Source organism: Coregonus lavaretus, assembly GCF_964263955.1.
Source record: "Coregonus lavaretus genome assembly, chromosome: 19".
Classification (NCBI taxonomy): domain Eukaryota; kingdom Metazoa; phylum Chordata; class Actinopteri; order Salmoniformes; family Salmonidae; genus Coregonus; species Coregonus lavaretus.
Genome location: NC_140006.1, coordinates 32,592,471 through 32,609,589, shown reverse-complemented (window position 1 = coordinate 32,609,589; position 17,119 = coordinate 32,592,471). Strand labels below are relative to the sequence as shown.

The window sequence follows — 17,119 nt, the reverse complement described above, 5'->3', positions numbered from 1 at the left end:
AACATAAATAAACTCAGGAGAATACAAAGGATATCATGGGTACCAAAATCTACCGTTTCATATTTATCTTAAATAAAAATAGAAAAATGTCCGCAAAACACCATTAACTTGCGTCAAACCCAAGCACAGAAGTCAAACCAATGACAAATAATCAGTGAAAATTACATTACTACATTTCAACTACATCTCCCTTCAGAGGAATACATTCAAGAGCTTTATAAAGAAACTTTATATAACATACAAATTTATATAGGCCGAAGCTGCAATGGACAATATTTGGTACATTAATTATGTATCTAGGACACTTCAGGGATTTCAGTGACATTTACATTTTAGTCATTTAGCAGACGCTCTTATCCAGAGCGACTTACAGTTAGTGAGTGCATCCATTATTATTTTTTTTTTCATACTGGCCCCCCGTGGGAATCGAACCCACAACCCTGGCGTTGCAAACGCCATTCTCTACCAACTGAGCTACATCCCTGCCGGCCATTCCCTTCCCTACCCTGGACGACGCTGGGCCAATTGTGCGCCGCCCCATGGGTCGAACTGACTTCTCCTACTTAACATGCCTTGTTGTTCTGTGGTGATTCCCTTGTCAGGACATACAGTACACATATAGATGGCATTGCACAGGGCACAAACAATAGTAATCAGATCAGATGGTAATTTTCCATGTTTTGTTTTGTTGTTCAATTGCTTCACCTCTTTAAAAGTATTTTTGTGGTAGTCTAAGAAGTTTAAAACATTTTACTTAAGCGAAGCAGTGAAATATAGTCAAAGTTAAATATATAAAAATATCTGGTCTGATAGGGTTAACTCTTGTCCGAGGTAAGGCTGCAGACAGTCAAAAGGGAAAATAGTGCCAAAATGCGTAGGTTTTCAATAATAAATACTAATTTTTCCTACTCAACGTCCCTTGTCCTCAAACAGTGGCAGAATTTCTCACACAGCTAGTAAGATTATAGCCAGTAACTTCCCAGTGGGCAAAACTGGTTGAAACATAATTTCAACCAGTTCTGCACAGTGTTTGTCCCTCCATGGGTCTCGTCAGAGCTCTGAGGTGCTGGTGGTGGCTCTCTTCTGGCTGATGGACCTGGACCTCCTTAAGTTGAAGGTCTGCTTGGAGGTCCTCACCTCCCTGGTGATGAAGTAGTAACACACAGCGTCCAGACAGCATGTGATGTTGGCCAGACTCATGGCCACCTGTAGGAACAGGCTGATCCTCGTCTTGGCCACGCAGTCCTCGATCACGCATCTATGTACCTGGGAGGAGATAGAGGTTATGCCTGTAAGGTTTTTCCTGGTCAGGTCACATGGTCAGGAAAAAAAGAGCCAAAGGATGAAGTTGCCCCCAGACATATAAATGCACATAAGATAACCTCAAGAAAGTATTTATGGCATTTTTAGGTTTATAATCAGAGCCGGCTCTAGGTAGTGGCAAAGCCGGGCATGCCTGGGCACTGCCAAGAGCAAAAAAATTGAGGACCACCATTTCAAGTGCGATGCCGAGCTCACCGAGCAGCCTGCTGGCCCGACCAACGAGGTTGAGGAGCCTCGCAGCAAATACCCACCCATCCCCCACACTGCCTGTTGATCAACAAAATCAAGAAGCCAGGTAGTACCAACAGCAAGAGGGTAACATCACAACAAGCACCTGCACCTCCGTTACCCCAGCCACTAGCACCTGACCACCTGTTGGATCTAACATAAACTGGACCAGTGGAAGCAGAGTTTATTGATTCTTGCAAAGTGAAATTGCAATCACAGCCAGCAGCAACAAATGGACCTCACTCAGTGTTCTTCAAAGATACAGCGGGCCTTTGTCAGCAATGCAGACTGTGCTGTTGGCACTGAAACATGGATTTGGATTAACACTTGGGACATCTACAGCAATGTGCAAAAATTCATTCTCCACTCTGAAGAATGTATTCAGTGAACACAGGCACAGCATGTTACATCAACGAAAAGCCCAGCTTGTCCAGCTGGCATTTAAGAGGGACCTGACAAGTAAATTTCACCAGGAAGGAGAATGGAATCCGAAACTTCTCATGAGGTTCAACAGCGCATGGAGGAGGCTGCAACTCATCTAAATGGTAAGCTACAACCTTTATGGCCCTGGCCGCCCTGCCAGAATGATTAATTAATTGGTTTTCCCTCATGTAAGCCTATTTGTTGTTTGTCTGATATTGAATGTAATGTATAGTTTAGGCCTTAGGTTTTTACTTCAATGCTTCTTTTAGATTTATCTGTGATTCTTAAAGTCAGTGCTTGCTTTCGTGGGTCCATTTGCTATTGATAGATATACAGCGTTGCGTTATTTGACGGGTATAGTCCCAGTCGGTATTAGATAGAATTTCGAGGCCCTGCCCGCCAGTGGGGAAAACAACCCGTGGTTACCTAGGTTACCCCATTGGCTCACAGCAAAAACATAACATTTTTCAAACGCAATTTTCTTGTTGTCTACTTCTTTTAGTCAATTACAAACTACATTTAAGAAAAGTACTACATGTCTAAAGATTACTTTTCAACAATGCCTGCTCCCGAGCTTTCTCACTACTTAGAAAAACGTAATATTGTAGGGCTTGCCTCATGCTCCTTTTCATGACGGTGCTAGCAGCCACGTGAGTGAGTTCTAGCAAGCTATTGACCGGAACATTAAGCTAGCCAAGACCAACAACACAAACAAACTGACTACACAGCTACAAGTAGTGAGTGGAGTTACAAACGGACTATACTAAACAAGTTACATGTCTTACCTATGATGAAATGTTTTACACACACATAGCTACGTCTAGCCTACTTGGACACCGTGTCCCCATATTTCCCACTCTCCCACGCCGAATAGCCTGAAGCCATAGGGCTCTTCTCGCAATTTCTTTTTGCCTACATGGGAGCATTGCAAACCGTAGGTCGGGATTTTGACCTGGTTACATGTACATTGAACAACACAGAAGCTTTTCTGCATTTTTTGTTATTTCTGTATAACAAAAATTTGACAAGGAAGTTGGCGCTTTTACAATGGGGTCAATGTGAAATAATGTTTATTTTCCCCAATTTGTGGGCATGGTCGAGGGGAATTCCTTCTTATGACAAGAATACCAACAATGACCAATGTATCCTATTGGTTGTGCTCTGAGGTGATGCTGAAATTGGCAGTGCATCTAACGTTACACAAGAGATCCACATAGCACGTTGGGGTCGATGAAACAACGGAAGCCCATTCATTTTGATGAAGGAAGTGAAGTGGGCGGGGGGACCGTTGGGCGATGCAAGCATGGGTGAGGGACGTGAACAGGGCAGGACCAAAGTTGGGAAAAACAGAACTTTATGCAAATACTCTGCGACATCACGTTGCTATTGACCGATCGAAGAGCACTATAGTTTCCAGACACTACTGGATTGGCTGCTGATACCTAGCACTACCTAGCCTGCTTGCTAGCTTGCGAAGCAAGCATGACAATCCGAATGTACGCGTTAAAAGGATCTCTTTAAATCAAATCAAATCAAATCAAATTGTATTGGTCACATGCGCCGAATACAACAGGTGCAGACATTACAGTGAAATGCTTACTTACAGCCCTTAACCAACAGTGCATTTATTTAAAAAAATTAAATACAATAAAAAAAATTAAAGTCAAAATAAAACAACTACAAAAAAAGTGTTGAGAAAAAAAAGAGCAGAAGTAAAATAAAGTGACAGTAGGGAGGCTAAATATACAGGGGGGTACCGTTGCAGAGTCAATGTGCGGGGGCACCGGCTAGTTGAGGTAGTTGAGGTAATATGTACATGTGGGTAGAGTTAAAGTGACTATGCATAAATAATTAACAGAGTAGCAGCAGCGTAAAAAGGATGGGTGCAAATAGTTTGCAGTGCATATAGTCCGGGTAGCCATGATTAGCTGTTCAGGAGTCTTATGGCTTGGGGGTAGAAGCTGTTGAGAAGTCTTTTGGACCTAGACTTGGCACTCCGGTACCGCTTGCCGTGCGGTAGCAGAGAGAACAGTCTATGACTAGGGTGGCTGGAGTCTTTGACAATTTTGAGGGCCTTCCTCTGACACCGCCTGGTATAGAGGTCCTGGATGGCAGGAAGCTTTGCCCCAGTGATGTACTGGGCCGTACGCACTACCCTCTGTAGTGCCTTGCGGTCGGAGGCCAAGCAGTTGCCATACCAGGCGGTGATGCAACCAGTCAGGATGCTCTCGATGGTGCAGCTGTAGAATATTTTGAGGATCTGAGGACCCATGCCAAATCTTTTCAGTCTCCTGAGGGGGAATTCTGTCCTGCCGATGTATAGCCTGCTAGCTGAATGTTATCATTGTCGTCGTTCAGCCACGACTCGGTGAAACATAAGATATTACAGTTTTTAATGTCCCGTCACGCTGACTGCAGGTAGCCTTCTGTCCATTGTCCTGATTCGATGGTTACGGTGTGTGCTGTTTTAATGAGTGCATCTTGGGCTACCAGTCTTCATGGGGCTTCTCTTCAACATTGTGTGCTTTCTTGTGTGCAAAATGACAGTTGTCGTGTATATGGCTGCATTTCAGATAGGCCTATTTTGTTTAAAATGTTGTATGTAGGACCAATACCGTGTGTAGCCTACTAAAACAAGTAAATTTCACTCTGTTATCATTCATTTACATTACACAGTCATTGTGTGTGATAGGCTACTGTAAAACTGATGTCAATACTATGAAAACGACACATACACAACTTTTTTGCCCCCTCCCTGCTCTCTTGCAGGGAGCTTCTATCTCAAGGCCATCAGACTGTTAAATAGGCATCACTAGCTGGCCTCCAGTAAGTACCCTGCCCTGAACTTAGTCCCTGTCACTAGCCAGCTACCACCCGGTTTTTCAACCCTGCAACTTAGAGGCTGCTGCCCAATGTACATAGACGTGGAACACTGGTCACTTTAATCAGTGGTGGAAAAAGTACCCAATTGTCATACTTGAGTAAAAGTAAAGATACCTTAATAGAAAATGACTCAAGTAAAAGTAAAAGTAACCCAGTAAAATACTACTTAAGTAAAAGTCTAAAAGTATTTGGTTTTAAATATACTTAAGTATCAAAAGTAAAAGAAAAAGTATAAATAATTTCAAATTCCTTATATTAAGCAAACCAGACGGCAACATTTTCAAACAGGCAAAGCGTCAATACAGGACTAAGATCGAATCGTACTACACCGGCTCCAACACTCGTCAGATGTGGCAGGGCTTGCAAACTATTACAGACTACAAAGGGAAGCACAGCCGCGAGCTGCCCAGTGACACAAGCCTACCAGACGAGCTAAATTACTTCTATGCTTGTTTCGAGGAAAGTAACACTGAAACATGCATGAGAGCATCAGCTGTTCCGGATGACTGTGTGATCACGCTCTCCGTAGCCGATGTGAGTAAGACCTTTAAACAGGTCAACATTCACAAGGCCGGATTACCAGGATGTGTACTTCGAGCATGCGCTGACCAACTGGCAAGTGTCTTCACTGACATCTTTAACCTCTCCCTGTCTGAGTCTGTAATACCAACATGTTTCAAGCAGACCTCCATAGTCCCTGTGCCCAAGAACACTAAGGTAACCTGCCTAAATGACTACCGAGCCGTAGCACTCATGTATATAGCCATGAAGTGCTTTGAAAGGCTGGTCATGGCTCACATCAACACCATTATCCCAGAAACCCTAGACCCACTCCAATTTGCATACCGCCCCAACAGATCCACAGATGATGCAATCTCTATTGCGCTCCACACTGCCCTTTCACACCTGGACAAAAGGAACACCTATGTGAGAATGCTATTCATTGACTACAGCTCAGCGTTCAACACCATAGTGCCCTCAAAGCTCATCACTAAGCTAAGGACCCTGGGACTAAACACCTCCCTCTGCAACTGGATCCTGGACTTCCTGACGGGCCGCCCCCAGGTGGTAAAGGTAGGTAACAACACATCCGCTGCGCTGATCCTCAACACGGGGGCACCTCAGGGGTGCGTGCTCAGTCCCCTCCTGTACTCCCTGTTCACTCATGACTGCATGGCCAGGCACGACTCCTACACCATCATTAAGTTTGCCGATGACACAACAGTGGTAGTCCTGATCACCGACAACGACGAGACAGCCTATAGGGAAGAGGTCAGAGACTGGCTGTGTGGTGCCAGGACAACAACCTCTCCCTCAACGTGATCAAGACAAAGGAGATGATTGTGGACTACAGGAAAAAGAAGAGGACCGAGCATGCCCCCATTCTCATCGACGGGGCTGTAGTAGAGCAGGTTGAGAGCTTCAAGTTCCTTGGTGTCCACATCCCCAACAAACGAACATGGTCCAAGCACACCAAGACTGTCGTGAAGAGGGCACGACAAAACCTATTCCCCTTCAGGAGACTGAAAAGATTTGGCATGGGTCCTCAGATCCTCAAAAGGTTCTACAGCTGCACCATCGAGAGCATCCTGACTGGTTGCATCACTGCCTGGTATGGCAACTGCTCGGCCTCCGACCGCAAGGCACTACAGAGGGTAGTGCGTACGGCCCAGTACATCACTGGGGCCAAGCTTCCTGCCATCCAGGAACTCTATACCAGGCGGTGTCAGAGGAAGGCCCTAAAAATTGTCAGACTCCAGCCCCCCTAGTCATAGACTGTTCTCTCTGCTACCGCACGGCAAGCGGTACCAGAGCGCCAAGTCTAGGTCCATGAGGCTTCTAAACAGCTTCTACCCCCAAGCCATAAGACTCCTGAACATCTAATCAAATGGCTACCCAGACTATTTGCATTGCCCCCCACCCCTCTTTTACGCAGCTGCTACTCTCTGTTTATTATCTATGCATAGTCACTTTAATAATTCTACCTACATGTACATATTACCCCAATTACCTCGACTAACCGGTGCCCCCGCACATTGACTCGGTACCGGTACCCCCTGTATATAGCCTCGCTATTGTTATTTTTACTGCTGCTCTTTAATTATTTGTTACTTTTATTTCGTATTATTTTATATTGTATTTTTTTGTGATTTTGTTTGGTATTCTTTCTTAAAACGGCATTGTTGGTTAAGGGCTAGTAAGTAAGCATTTCACTGTAAGGTCTACACCTGTTGTATTTGGCGCATGTGATTTGATTTGATTTGACCCATTTCATATGTATATACTGTTTTCTAGTCAAGGCCATCCTATTCAACTATTGCTGTACATATTATTCTATCCTACGTATTCTTCAGATATACTACATATTCTATCCACATACTGTCCATAATGTCTATACATCCCTTCACACATACAGTGGGGAGAACAAGTATTTGATACACTGCCGATATTGCAGGTTTTCCTACTTACAAAGCATGTAGAGGTCTGTAATTTTGATCATTTAACTGTGAGAGACGGAATCTAAAACAAAAATCCAGAAAATCACATTGTATGATTTTTAAGTAATTAATTTGCATTTTATTGCATGACATAAGTATTTGATCACCTACCAACCAGTAAGAATTCCGGCTCTCACAGACCTGTTCGTTTTTCTTTAAGAAGCCCTCCTCTTCTCCACTCATTACCTGTATTAACTGCACCTGTTTGAACTCATTACCTGTATAAAAGACACCTGTCCACTCTCAATAAAACAGACTCCAACCTCTCCACAATGGCCAAGACCAGAGAGCTGTGTAAGGACATCAGGGATAAAATTGTAGACCTGCACAAGGCTGGGATGGGCTACAGGACAATAGGCAAGCAGCTTGGTGAGAAGGCAACAACTGTTGGCACAATTATTAGAAAATGGAAAAAGTTCAAGATGACGGTCAATCACCCTTGGTCTGGGGCTCCATGCAAGATCTCACCTCGTGGGGCATCAATGATCATGAGGAAGGTGAGGGATCAGCCCAGAACTACACGGCAGGACCTGAGCAATGACCTGAAGAGAGCTGGGACCACAGTCTCAAAGAAAACCATTAGTAACACACTATGCCGTCATGGATTAAAATCCTGCAGCGCACGCAAGGTCCCCCTGGTCAAGCCAGCGCATGTCCAGGCCCGTCTGAAGTTTGCCAATGACCATCTGGATGATCCAGAGGAGGAATGGGAGAAGGTCATGTGGTCTGATGAGACAAAAATATAGCTTTTTGGTCTAAACTCCACTCGCCGTGTTTGGAGGAAGAAGAAGGATGAGTACAACCCCAAGAACACCATCCCAACCGTGAAGCATGGAGGTGGAAACATCATTCTTTGGGGATGCTTTTCTGAAAAGGGGACAGGACGACTGCACCGTATTGAGGGGAGGATGGATGGGGCCATGTATCACAAGATCTTGGCCAACAACCTCCTTCCCTCAGTAAGAGCATTGAAGATGGGTCGTGGCTGGGTCTTCCAGCATGACAACGTCCCGAAACACACAGCCAGGGCAACTAAGGAGTGGCTCCGTAAGAAGCATCTCAAGGTCCTGGATTGGCCTAGCCAGTCTCCAGACCTGAACCCAATAGAAAATCTTTGGAGGGAGCTGAAAGTCCGTATTGCCCAGCGACAGCCCCGAAACCTGAAGGATCTGGAGAAGGTCTGTATGGAGGAGTGGGCCAAAATCCCTGCTGCAGTGTGTGCAAACCTAGTCAAGACCTACAGGAAACGTATGATCTCTGTAATTGCAAACAAAGGTTTCTGTACCAAATATTAAGTTCTGCTTTTCTGATGTATCAAATACTTATGTCATGCAATAAAATGCAAATTAATGACTTAAAAATCATACAATGTGATTTTCTGGATTTTTGTTTTAGATTCCGTCTCTCACAGTTGAAGTGTACCTATGATAAAAATTACAGACCTCTACATGCTTTGTAAGTAGGAAAACCTGCAAAATCGGCAGTGTATCAAATACTTGTTCTCCCCACTGTATATATACACTACCGTTCAAAAGTTTGGGGTCACTTAGAAATGTCATTGTTTTCGAAAGAAAAGCATTTTTGGGGGGGAATTGAGTAATACAGTATAGAAATATTAGGACGAGCAACGTCGGAGTCCAGAGTATAAATATATATACAGTACCAGTCAAAAGTTTGGACACACCGCCTCAATAGCGTGTGTGTGTGTTGCTCTCGGAATGGGTATTTACTCTTATTCGCGGCAGATTCAAATTAGCTACTGCCATGTAGGACATTTTGACATCAGCTATGACTATAAAATATGCAGTTAGTTTTATTTAGTTTGCTTTTCTGAAACTCTAGAGAAGTAGCGGCTTGGTTACGCTCATTGCGTAGCGTAGTGTCACAAATTCGACAAGAACGTAGCCTATAGATCTAATTATTGAAGTTTAAGTTATGAAGCCTGTGAGAATCTTTGATAAGCTAGTGGCGCTCATCCTGTTGAGGTGATCTGTGTGTGTTGGCAGGCGCAAGTTATGTGTAGCCTAGGCCTACTGTAGCTTCGGCTGCATTTCAGATAGACACGTTGTAGTGGGGCTCATATCTTTCTTGTGTTACTATATAAAGCCATGGTTGTTGAGGTGTACATTTGAACATTAGTAGGAACAATCTACCTTGTGGTATTAGGGCTCTAAATCAATACTAGTTAAATGCCCCCTCAGGCATGTCATCCTGCAGCCGGGCCTGTTTATAATGAACTCACCAGGAACTGCAGCAGGATGCCCAGGTGGCTGGGTGTGAAGGGGACTAGGAAGGCACAGAGGCTGCTGTAGATGGTCCTCACGCAGGCTCTGCTCTTAGGGCTCTCCTGGCCCGACTGCCTCAGCGTGCCGATGCTCTGGGCCGAACACACTACCAGCACCAGGGCCGGTCCCACAAACCCAAAGCCCAAGAGGCAGCCGATCACCTCTTGGCGCCAGCCCTGGTCCGAGAAGCTGTGGAAGCAGTGGAAGGACCCCTTTTCTGCCGTGCGGAATGAGTAGATGGGGGAGGTGCCCCCCAGCACCATCACCCAGACCAGGATGCAGGTCCCCAGAGCGGCCCGAGGGGAGCGGAGCTGCTTGGCACGGAAGGGGTGGCATATGGCCAACCAGCGGTCCACGGCTATGCAGGCAATGGTGTAGACGCTGCCGTACATGCCCACGAAGTACAGGCTCTCCAGGAAGGAGCAGAGGATGCGGTGGTGGGCCGCCCAGTGGTGGATGGTGGCGTGCATCTTGAAGGGGAGCAGGAGGAGAAGAAGGAGGTCCATGAGGGCCAGGTTGGTCATGTAGATGGTGGACTCTGTCCACTTGCGGAGGAGGACGCAGAAGACAACCAGGGCAAGGATGTTGAGGACAAGGCCGCACACGAAGATGGGCACGTAGATGGCGAGTTCCAGTGATTTCATGAGGCTGTCTACCTCGGTGAAGGAGCAGTTGGTTGTCATGTTGCTGCTGAGGGGTAAATGGGAGACGTTGGGTAAGCCAATACAAATAGACCTTGTAATTTATTTTCTAAAAGGAATGGTGTTTTGATTATGAATGAGTGTCTCACAAAATGTAGGATACAAATTATGGCCATACTATCTCACCTTTTTGTTGTTGCTTTTTTCCTCCCAATCATTTTCCCACTACTTTGATATTTACTTTTCCCCATATACCCCATGTATCATTTTACTGGCACTGAGATTGAAACACACCCACACACTCGCACGCGCACGCACGTAGACACACACGCATGCCAATATGCAAAACCTGATTCCCTTTCTCAGCCGTGTGGATAGCCTACAGTAGCTGTACCCTCCTCACATATGAAAGCAGTGCCTGCCTGATTTAATGTGAGAACCTTTAAAGATGCAGTCTGGGGTCTTAAGTACAACAAATACTTAACATATTGTACGAATTGGATTCGTAACATATCATACGAATTGCACAAATAAATAAATATATATGTTGTTGTTTTTTGCAGGAAGTAACATATCATACGAAATGGATGACGTAGTACAAAATTGGATGACGTAGTACACAAAAAACGGGGACCCATTTTAGCTCGTGAACACCACTTTCAAAACTACTGGCTGAAATTGTACAAAATTTCCAGAGCATCACTTTAACCACTTCACTGCCAGTCTGCATGCCATATGGCCAAAGACTATTCTGAACCAAAATATTTTTGTGGCTTGGTCTCATCAAATACTGTAGAACTAAATTAAAGTAACCTGGTAAAATAATGGTTAGCTTGACATAAATCCAACCTATACATTTTTTATTAGTTAAGTGTTTTCTAAGTTTAAAATGACTTCGGATTATGTTTATTACGTTGTTTTAGATAAGGTAATCACCTATTTTATTGGTTTGATTTGAATAATCACTCTTCTCTGAGTGTGTTTTCTGTTGTAATGATGTAACACCATCATTGGTGTAAAGTAATTAGTTAAAAATACTTTAAAGTACTACTTAAGTAGTTTTTTGGGGTATCTGTACTTTACTTTACTATTTATATTTTTGACAACTTTTACTTTTACTTCACTACATTCCTAAAGAAAATAATGTACTTTTACTACATACATTTTCCCTGACACCCAAAAGTACTCCCTAGTCATCCCTACTGTCTCTGATCTGGCGAACTCACTAAACACAAATGCTTTGTTTGTAAATTATGTCTGAGTGTTGGAGTGTGCCCCTGGCTATCCGTAAATAAAATAAAAACAAGAAAATGGTGCCGTCTGCTTTGCTTAATATAAGGAATTTGAAATTGTTGATACTTTTACTTTTGATACTTAAGTATATTTTTGCAATTATATTTACTTTTGATTCTTAAGTATATTTAAAACCAAATACTTTTAGATTTTTACTCAAATAGTATTTTACTGGGTGACTTTCACTTTTATTTGAGTCATTTTCTATTAAGGTATGTTTACTTTTACTCAAGTATGACAATTGAGTACTTTTTCCACCACCATACAGTATATACAGTAAGTGAAACCTTACCTTATAGATGCCATGCTGCTGGTGTGTCTGTCTGTCAGTCTATCTGTGCCAGACACATTAGTTTAACACTTCTGCTTTTTCATGACCACTTCCTATGTGAGAGAACTCCAATAGTCTGAATTGGTGCTCTCTACAGCAGGTTACAGCCGCAGACAAGAGGTTATGTCTGAGACATAACTTAGAAATACATACACAAATCATAACAATCAGATTTGTTTGAGAACACAGTGTCATTCTGCTATCACATATAATAACATACTGTATATTATATACAGATTGAAAAATATTTTTCTTAGAGAAATATTCAAATTAAGTCAAAGGCCTAGATTCAATCAGATCAAATGTTAACCGCATAACTGCATTAGAGCTGTCAAGTCGTCTAGCAGCTGCTCTCTTGATCATTGTCACCTAGCCACTCCCGTACCACTCGCGTTAGAAAGTTATCCCAACCCTAACCCTAACCCTATATAGAAATAATGACACTCAAATTTAAAATCCTAAATAATGAGGATTTCTATCAGCCTAATCGAGGTATAGATTACATCTCACATTCCAGTGTTCCAACTTGGAAACAAGGCTGCATGGGATTTCTCTTAATTATTATTTTTTAATTTTTTTAATGCGACTCCGTGCAGCCAATGGCAATGTCCACTTTGGGTATAATGCCAGGAGCCACTTGTGGATTTGACAGCTCTAACGCAGTTCCGACACCACCAAAACAACCGCTATGCATATGTCGGCTAAAGCGGATTTGATTGAATAGAGCCCAATGTCTGTCAGCACAGCGGCGACATAGCCAGAAAGAATTGGGGTTAGACAGTCACATACCTTTGAACAAATGGTTTGAAAACGTCAAAGTTTGAACAATTGAGATGAGTTTAACAGTGAGGTATGCTTTTTACCAAGAGTTCCAAACATCTTGACAATGTCATTGATGTTGTACTTACACTATACAGCTTTCACTAGCTTTCCTTTTAATCATTTTACATGTATGTATTTTTCAATGTAATTTGATTTATTTTATGGGATGTGTGTAAGTAACTAATTGTGTTTTTCTATTTTGCCAATGCATCTCTTGCAAGTGCCAATGATTCTCTTTGCAAATTCATCTCTTGCAAAAAAAAATTGTTTAAACTATGAACCAGAAAAGTGAATCTATTGCTTTAATCTGAGTTACTGTAACCAAGGGTGTAGGAGCCGGGAGGGACAGTGGGGACAGTGGGGACAGTGGGGACACCCCCCCCCCCCCCTAATGTTAGAAGCAGGTAAAATAAATCAAATAAAAAGAACATATAACACATTGACTTTTATTTAGAAAAATGAGTCGGCAGATGCGTTGAGGGACTTTTATTTTGAATAGACCTCTGCTGCTGGAACGTGAGTCACTTCCCCTGCCCCCACTGACTGCCCCATGACTGCTTCCTTCTCACTCTTAGTTGTTACAAGCAGGATGGTAGTGTGTTAGTGAGAGAAAAAGCACTGAGCAGCAGCACCACCACCATCACACACTACACTGGGGAAAGTAATTGTTGTTGGCAACAACAAAGTAAGTTTGAGTAAAAAGTGTATGAATGTGAATAAACTTTGATATGTTAGAACGAACATGACCAACTATAAGCTTTCTCTTGGCTAGTACCTAGTTAGCTTTACATTTACAGTTTAGTCAATGTTTAGCTGTGTCATGTTTTATCTAGTTCTGGCTATGTGAAAAACTGATAGTGAATGTTTTGAAGCCAAGAATAGTTGCTAGTGACAGAATTACTTGCACAATCACTGTCAGCCTTCATCAAAGGGTCAGCAAATTAGAAATGGATGTGTCACCAGTCAAGAAGAGAACAAAAATTGGAAATAAGAGTTTTTCCCAAAGGAGTGCAATGTACTGTAAGTAAGCATTTGGCCAGGTCGCAGTTGTAAATGAGAACTAGTTCTCAACTGACTTACCTGGTTAAATAAAGGTGAAATAAAAAAACATTTTTTTTTGGCAACTGCCCGCACACCACCCCTGGCAAACTAGCTGGCAAATTTGAGTGCTTTCAGCTTCGATGTCTCGAACTTCATCACAGTGATTATGGGTCATGAAAGGGAAAAGGGATACCTAGTCAGTTGCACAACTGAATGCATTCAACCGAAATGTGTCTTCCGCATTTAACCCAACACCTCTGAAGGTGTGTTCCATGTGTTAAGACTTTGTTTGGTGCTATCAGGATCATGGCAGGAGAGTGACAGCCATGAACAGACAGACAGGTAGAGAGGGAGGCCACAAACCAACAGGTAAGACAGTAAGAAGTACCTCACCAAGCCCATAGAGGTCATAGACTAAGGATCTTTCATAGTTGCCTGGCTACCCAAACTCCTTGCTCCGGCCAAACGTCACATCACGCCCACGGATGTTCGTTTCTTCTCCGCAATGAGTCTGGATCTGAGTATCTCCCAGACGATTTCTAGAACGCAAACACATTCTAACAGTTCTGATTGGTCCCAGAAACCAATGGGTTGGGCCAGAGCCAGAACATATGTGGGTAAAGCGGCGTTTAGAAAATGTCATTGGCTTTGATACTCTGATTACTTAGAGATGATCCAATCACTGATTACTTTGTTCTGTACAACACCCCGTCACCACAAACGACTTCAACGATGGCAGTCTCAGACTGAAGTATTTAGCCAACGATAGAGCAGCGGAAGAATTCAATAACTCTGAATTATCATAAATTATCTCTAATGAAATTATATAATCTTAAATCTAGAGGCATGTGTTAACTTCATGCAGGAGAGAGGCAGCCATGATGATATCCATGGACAGGCAGATAGGGAGACAGAGGCCACAAACCAACAGGTAAGATAGTGAGAAGTGCCTCTCCAAGCTCATAGAGTTGATAGACTGATGACATGTCATTGTGTGAATCAATCTTAATGATAATATATGATATCTGATGAAATGATTGCAGCTTAAGTCTAGAGGGTGTATTGCATGTGTTAACTTCATGCAGGAGAGAGGCAGTCATGATATTTTATTTTTGATAATTGTGTAGTGGAGATTGATTAATTTCAGTTTGACCTTTCATGCCTACTTTTTATTTCCCCCCCATGTTAGAATCGCTCCTACACCCCCTGACTGTAGGTATGTTGAAATCAAGTCTGAGACACTTTTATTACACAACAACAGATTTGATTTGAACAGACGTGGTTCTTGTGCAAGGGATCAGGCTTGCGTGACAGCGGTCTGTGCTTTTGAGGTAATTGAGGGTTTCCTGGTTTCATACTGGAGGCGTTGAATCAATGTTGTCATCTCATCAAAGGGATTGGAGATGGATTATCATTAATGTAAATGTTATAATCTATAATCCTCATGATCAATGGGAGGAGACATGTCAGATATGAAGAAAAACGAATCAATAAAGGTAGACAAGGTAGAAAGAAGATAATTGACAGACAAAGTAGATTGCCAGTCAAAATCTGCTGAATAGATTTGCTTTTACACCCCCTAATGGAATGACATTTCAACTGTTGTTGGTTACTCAGACCATACCATGGGAGAATCTCAATTGCATACTCATTGCGTCCACCTTTCTCCTCGCCTCCTTCTCAAAACCCATTGGATTAGAAAGACAGAGGTCCCGCCCCTCTGACCTTATCCTCCAATGGGTTTTGAGAAGGAGGCAAGGCGAGAGGATTATGCAATTCAGATTCTCCCCATGTCGTTGGATGATCTTCCATGCCATTTTGCTTATTTTCCTTTGAGAAGCAGCTATTTGCCTGATGTGTAATTCTAACCTTCGACCCCTGTCTGTTTCCTGGACCTGGGTCGTGCTCATTAGGGCACACAATGGAAAACGAAAATTAGCATTTCTTATTGGACAAATCCAGATAGTCCCTCCCCGTTTTAGTCAGTTTTCTTCCTTTCGGTGCCTGTTTAACACAACCCGGATGACATGGGTCTGTTCCAAACCAGAACCAGCTCTAGTTCTAATCTGGAACCACGATGGGATGTACTTGAATTGTGTGTTCCAATGACTCATTGTTCCTGTTTCGCTGAGAGACAAACTGAACACCTATGCTGTTGTCTAGCTAGCATATCCAGCATTCAGCACCTGTGAGTGACTCACTCCCACTCTTCAGAGTGTATTGCATCAGTCCAATATCAGACATATCGGTTTAATTCAGTGTGAATGAAACTACCTGTTTGCATTGTGTACTGTAAAATCCTCTATTCTGCCTTACAAATAAAAAACTGTACCAGTGTATCCATATACATTTTAAATCAATGTCAAGACTAACTAATATTATTACTAATATTTGGTTGTACAAAGTGATTTATTGATTTTATAAACTGGGTGGTTCGAGCCCTGAATGCTGATTGTCTGAAAGCCTTGGTATATCAGACCGTATGCCACAGGTATGACCAAACATTTATTTTTACTATTCTAATTACGTTGGTAACCAGTTTATAATATCAATAAGGCCCCTCTTAGGTTTGTGGTATATGGCCAATATACCATGGCTAATGGCTGTATCCAGGCACTCTGTGTTGTGTTGTGCTTAAGAACTCCCTTAGCATATATTGGCCATACACCACCCCTCGTGCCTTATTGCTTAAATATACACTGCTCAAAAAAATAAAGGGAACACTGAAATAACACATCCTAGATCTGAATGAATGAAATAATCTTATTAAATACTTTTTTCTTTACATAGTTGAATGTGCTGACAACAAAATCACACAAAAATTATCAATGGAAATCAAATGTATCAACCCATGGAGGTCTGGATTTGGAGTCACCCTCAAAATTAAAGTGGAAAACCACACTACAGGCTGATCCAACTTTGATGTAATGTCCTTAAAACAAGTCAAAATGAGGCTCAGTAGTGTGTGTGGCCTCCACGTGCCTGTATGACCTCCCTACAACGCCTGGGCATGCTCCTGATGAGGTGGCGGATGGTCTCCTGAGGGATCTCCTCCCAGACCTGGACTAAAGCATCCGCCAACTCCTGGACAGTCTGTGGTGCAACGTGGCGTTGGTGGATGGAGCGAGACATGATGTACCAGATGTGCTCAATTGGATTCAGATCTGGGGAACGGCGGGCCAGTCCATAGCATCAATGCCTTCCTCTTGCAGGAACTGCTGACACACTCCAGCCACATGAGGTCTAGCATTGTCTTGCATTAGGAGGAACCCAGGGCCAACCGCACCAGCATATGGTCTCACAAGGGGTCTGAGGATCTCATCTCGGTACCTAATGGCAGTCAGGCTACCT

General features: G+C 43.0%; 1 protein-coding gene across 1 annotated transcript; it reads right to left on the bottom strand.

Moving 5' to 3' along the window:
- Nucleotides 1-40: 40 nt before the first annotated feature.
- LOC311146709 (G-protein coupled receptor 55-like) lies at nt 41-11,940 on the bottom strand. The gene is made up of 3 exons (XM_084183261.1): nt 11,867-11,940; nt 9,598-10,330; nt 41-1,266 (listed from the first exon to the last, which is right to left on the bottom strand). Exons 1-3 carry the CDS (start codon nt 11,878-11,880, stop codon nt 1,051-1,053), a joined length of 963 nt encoding a protein of 320 aa, XP_084039387.1. The 5' UTR covers nt 11,881-11,940; the 3' UTR covers nt 41-1,050.
- Nucleotides 11,941-17,119: the final 5,179 nt, after the last annotated feature.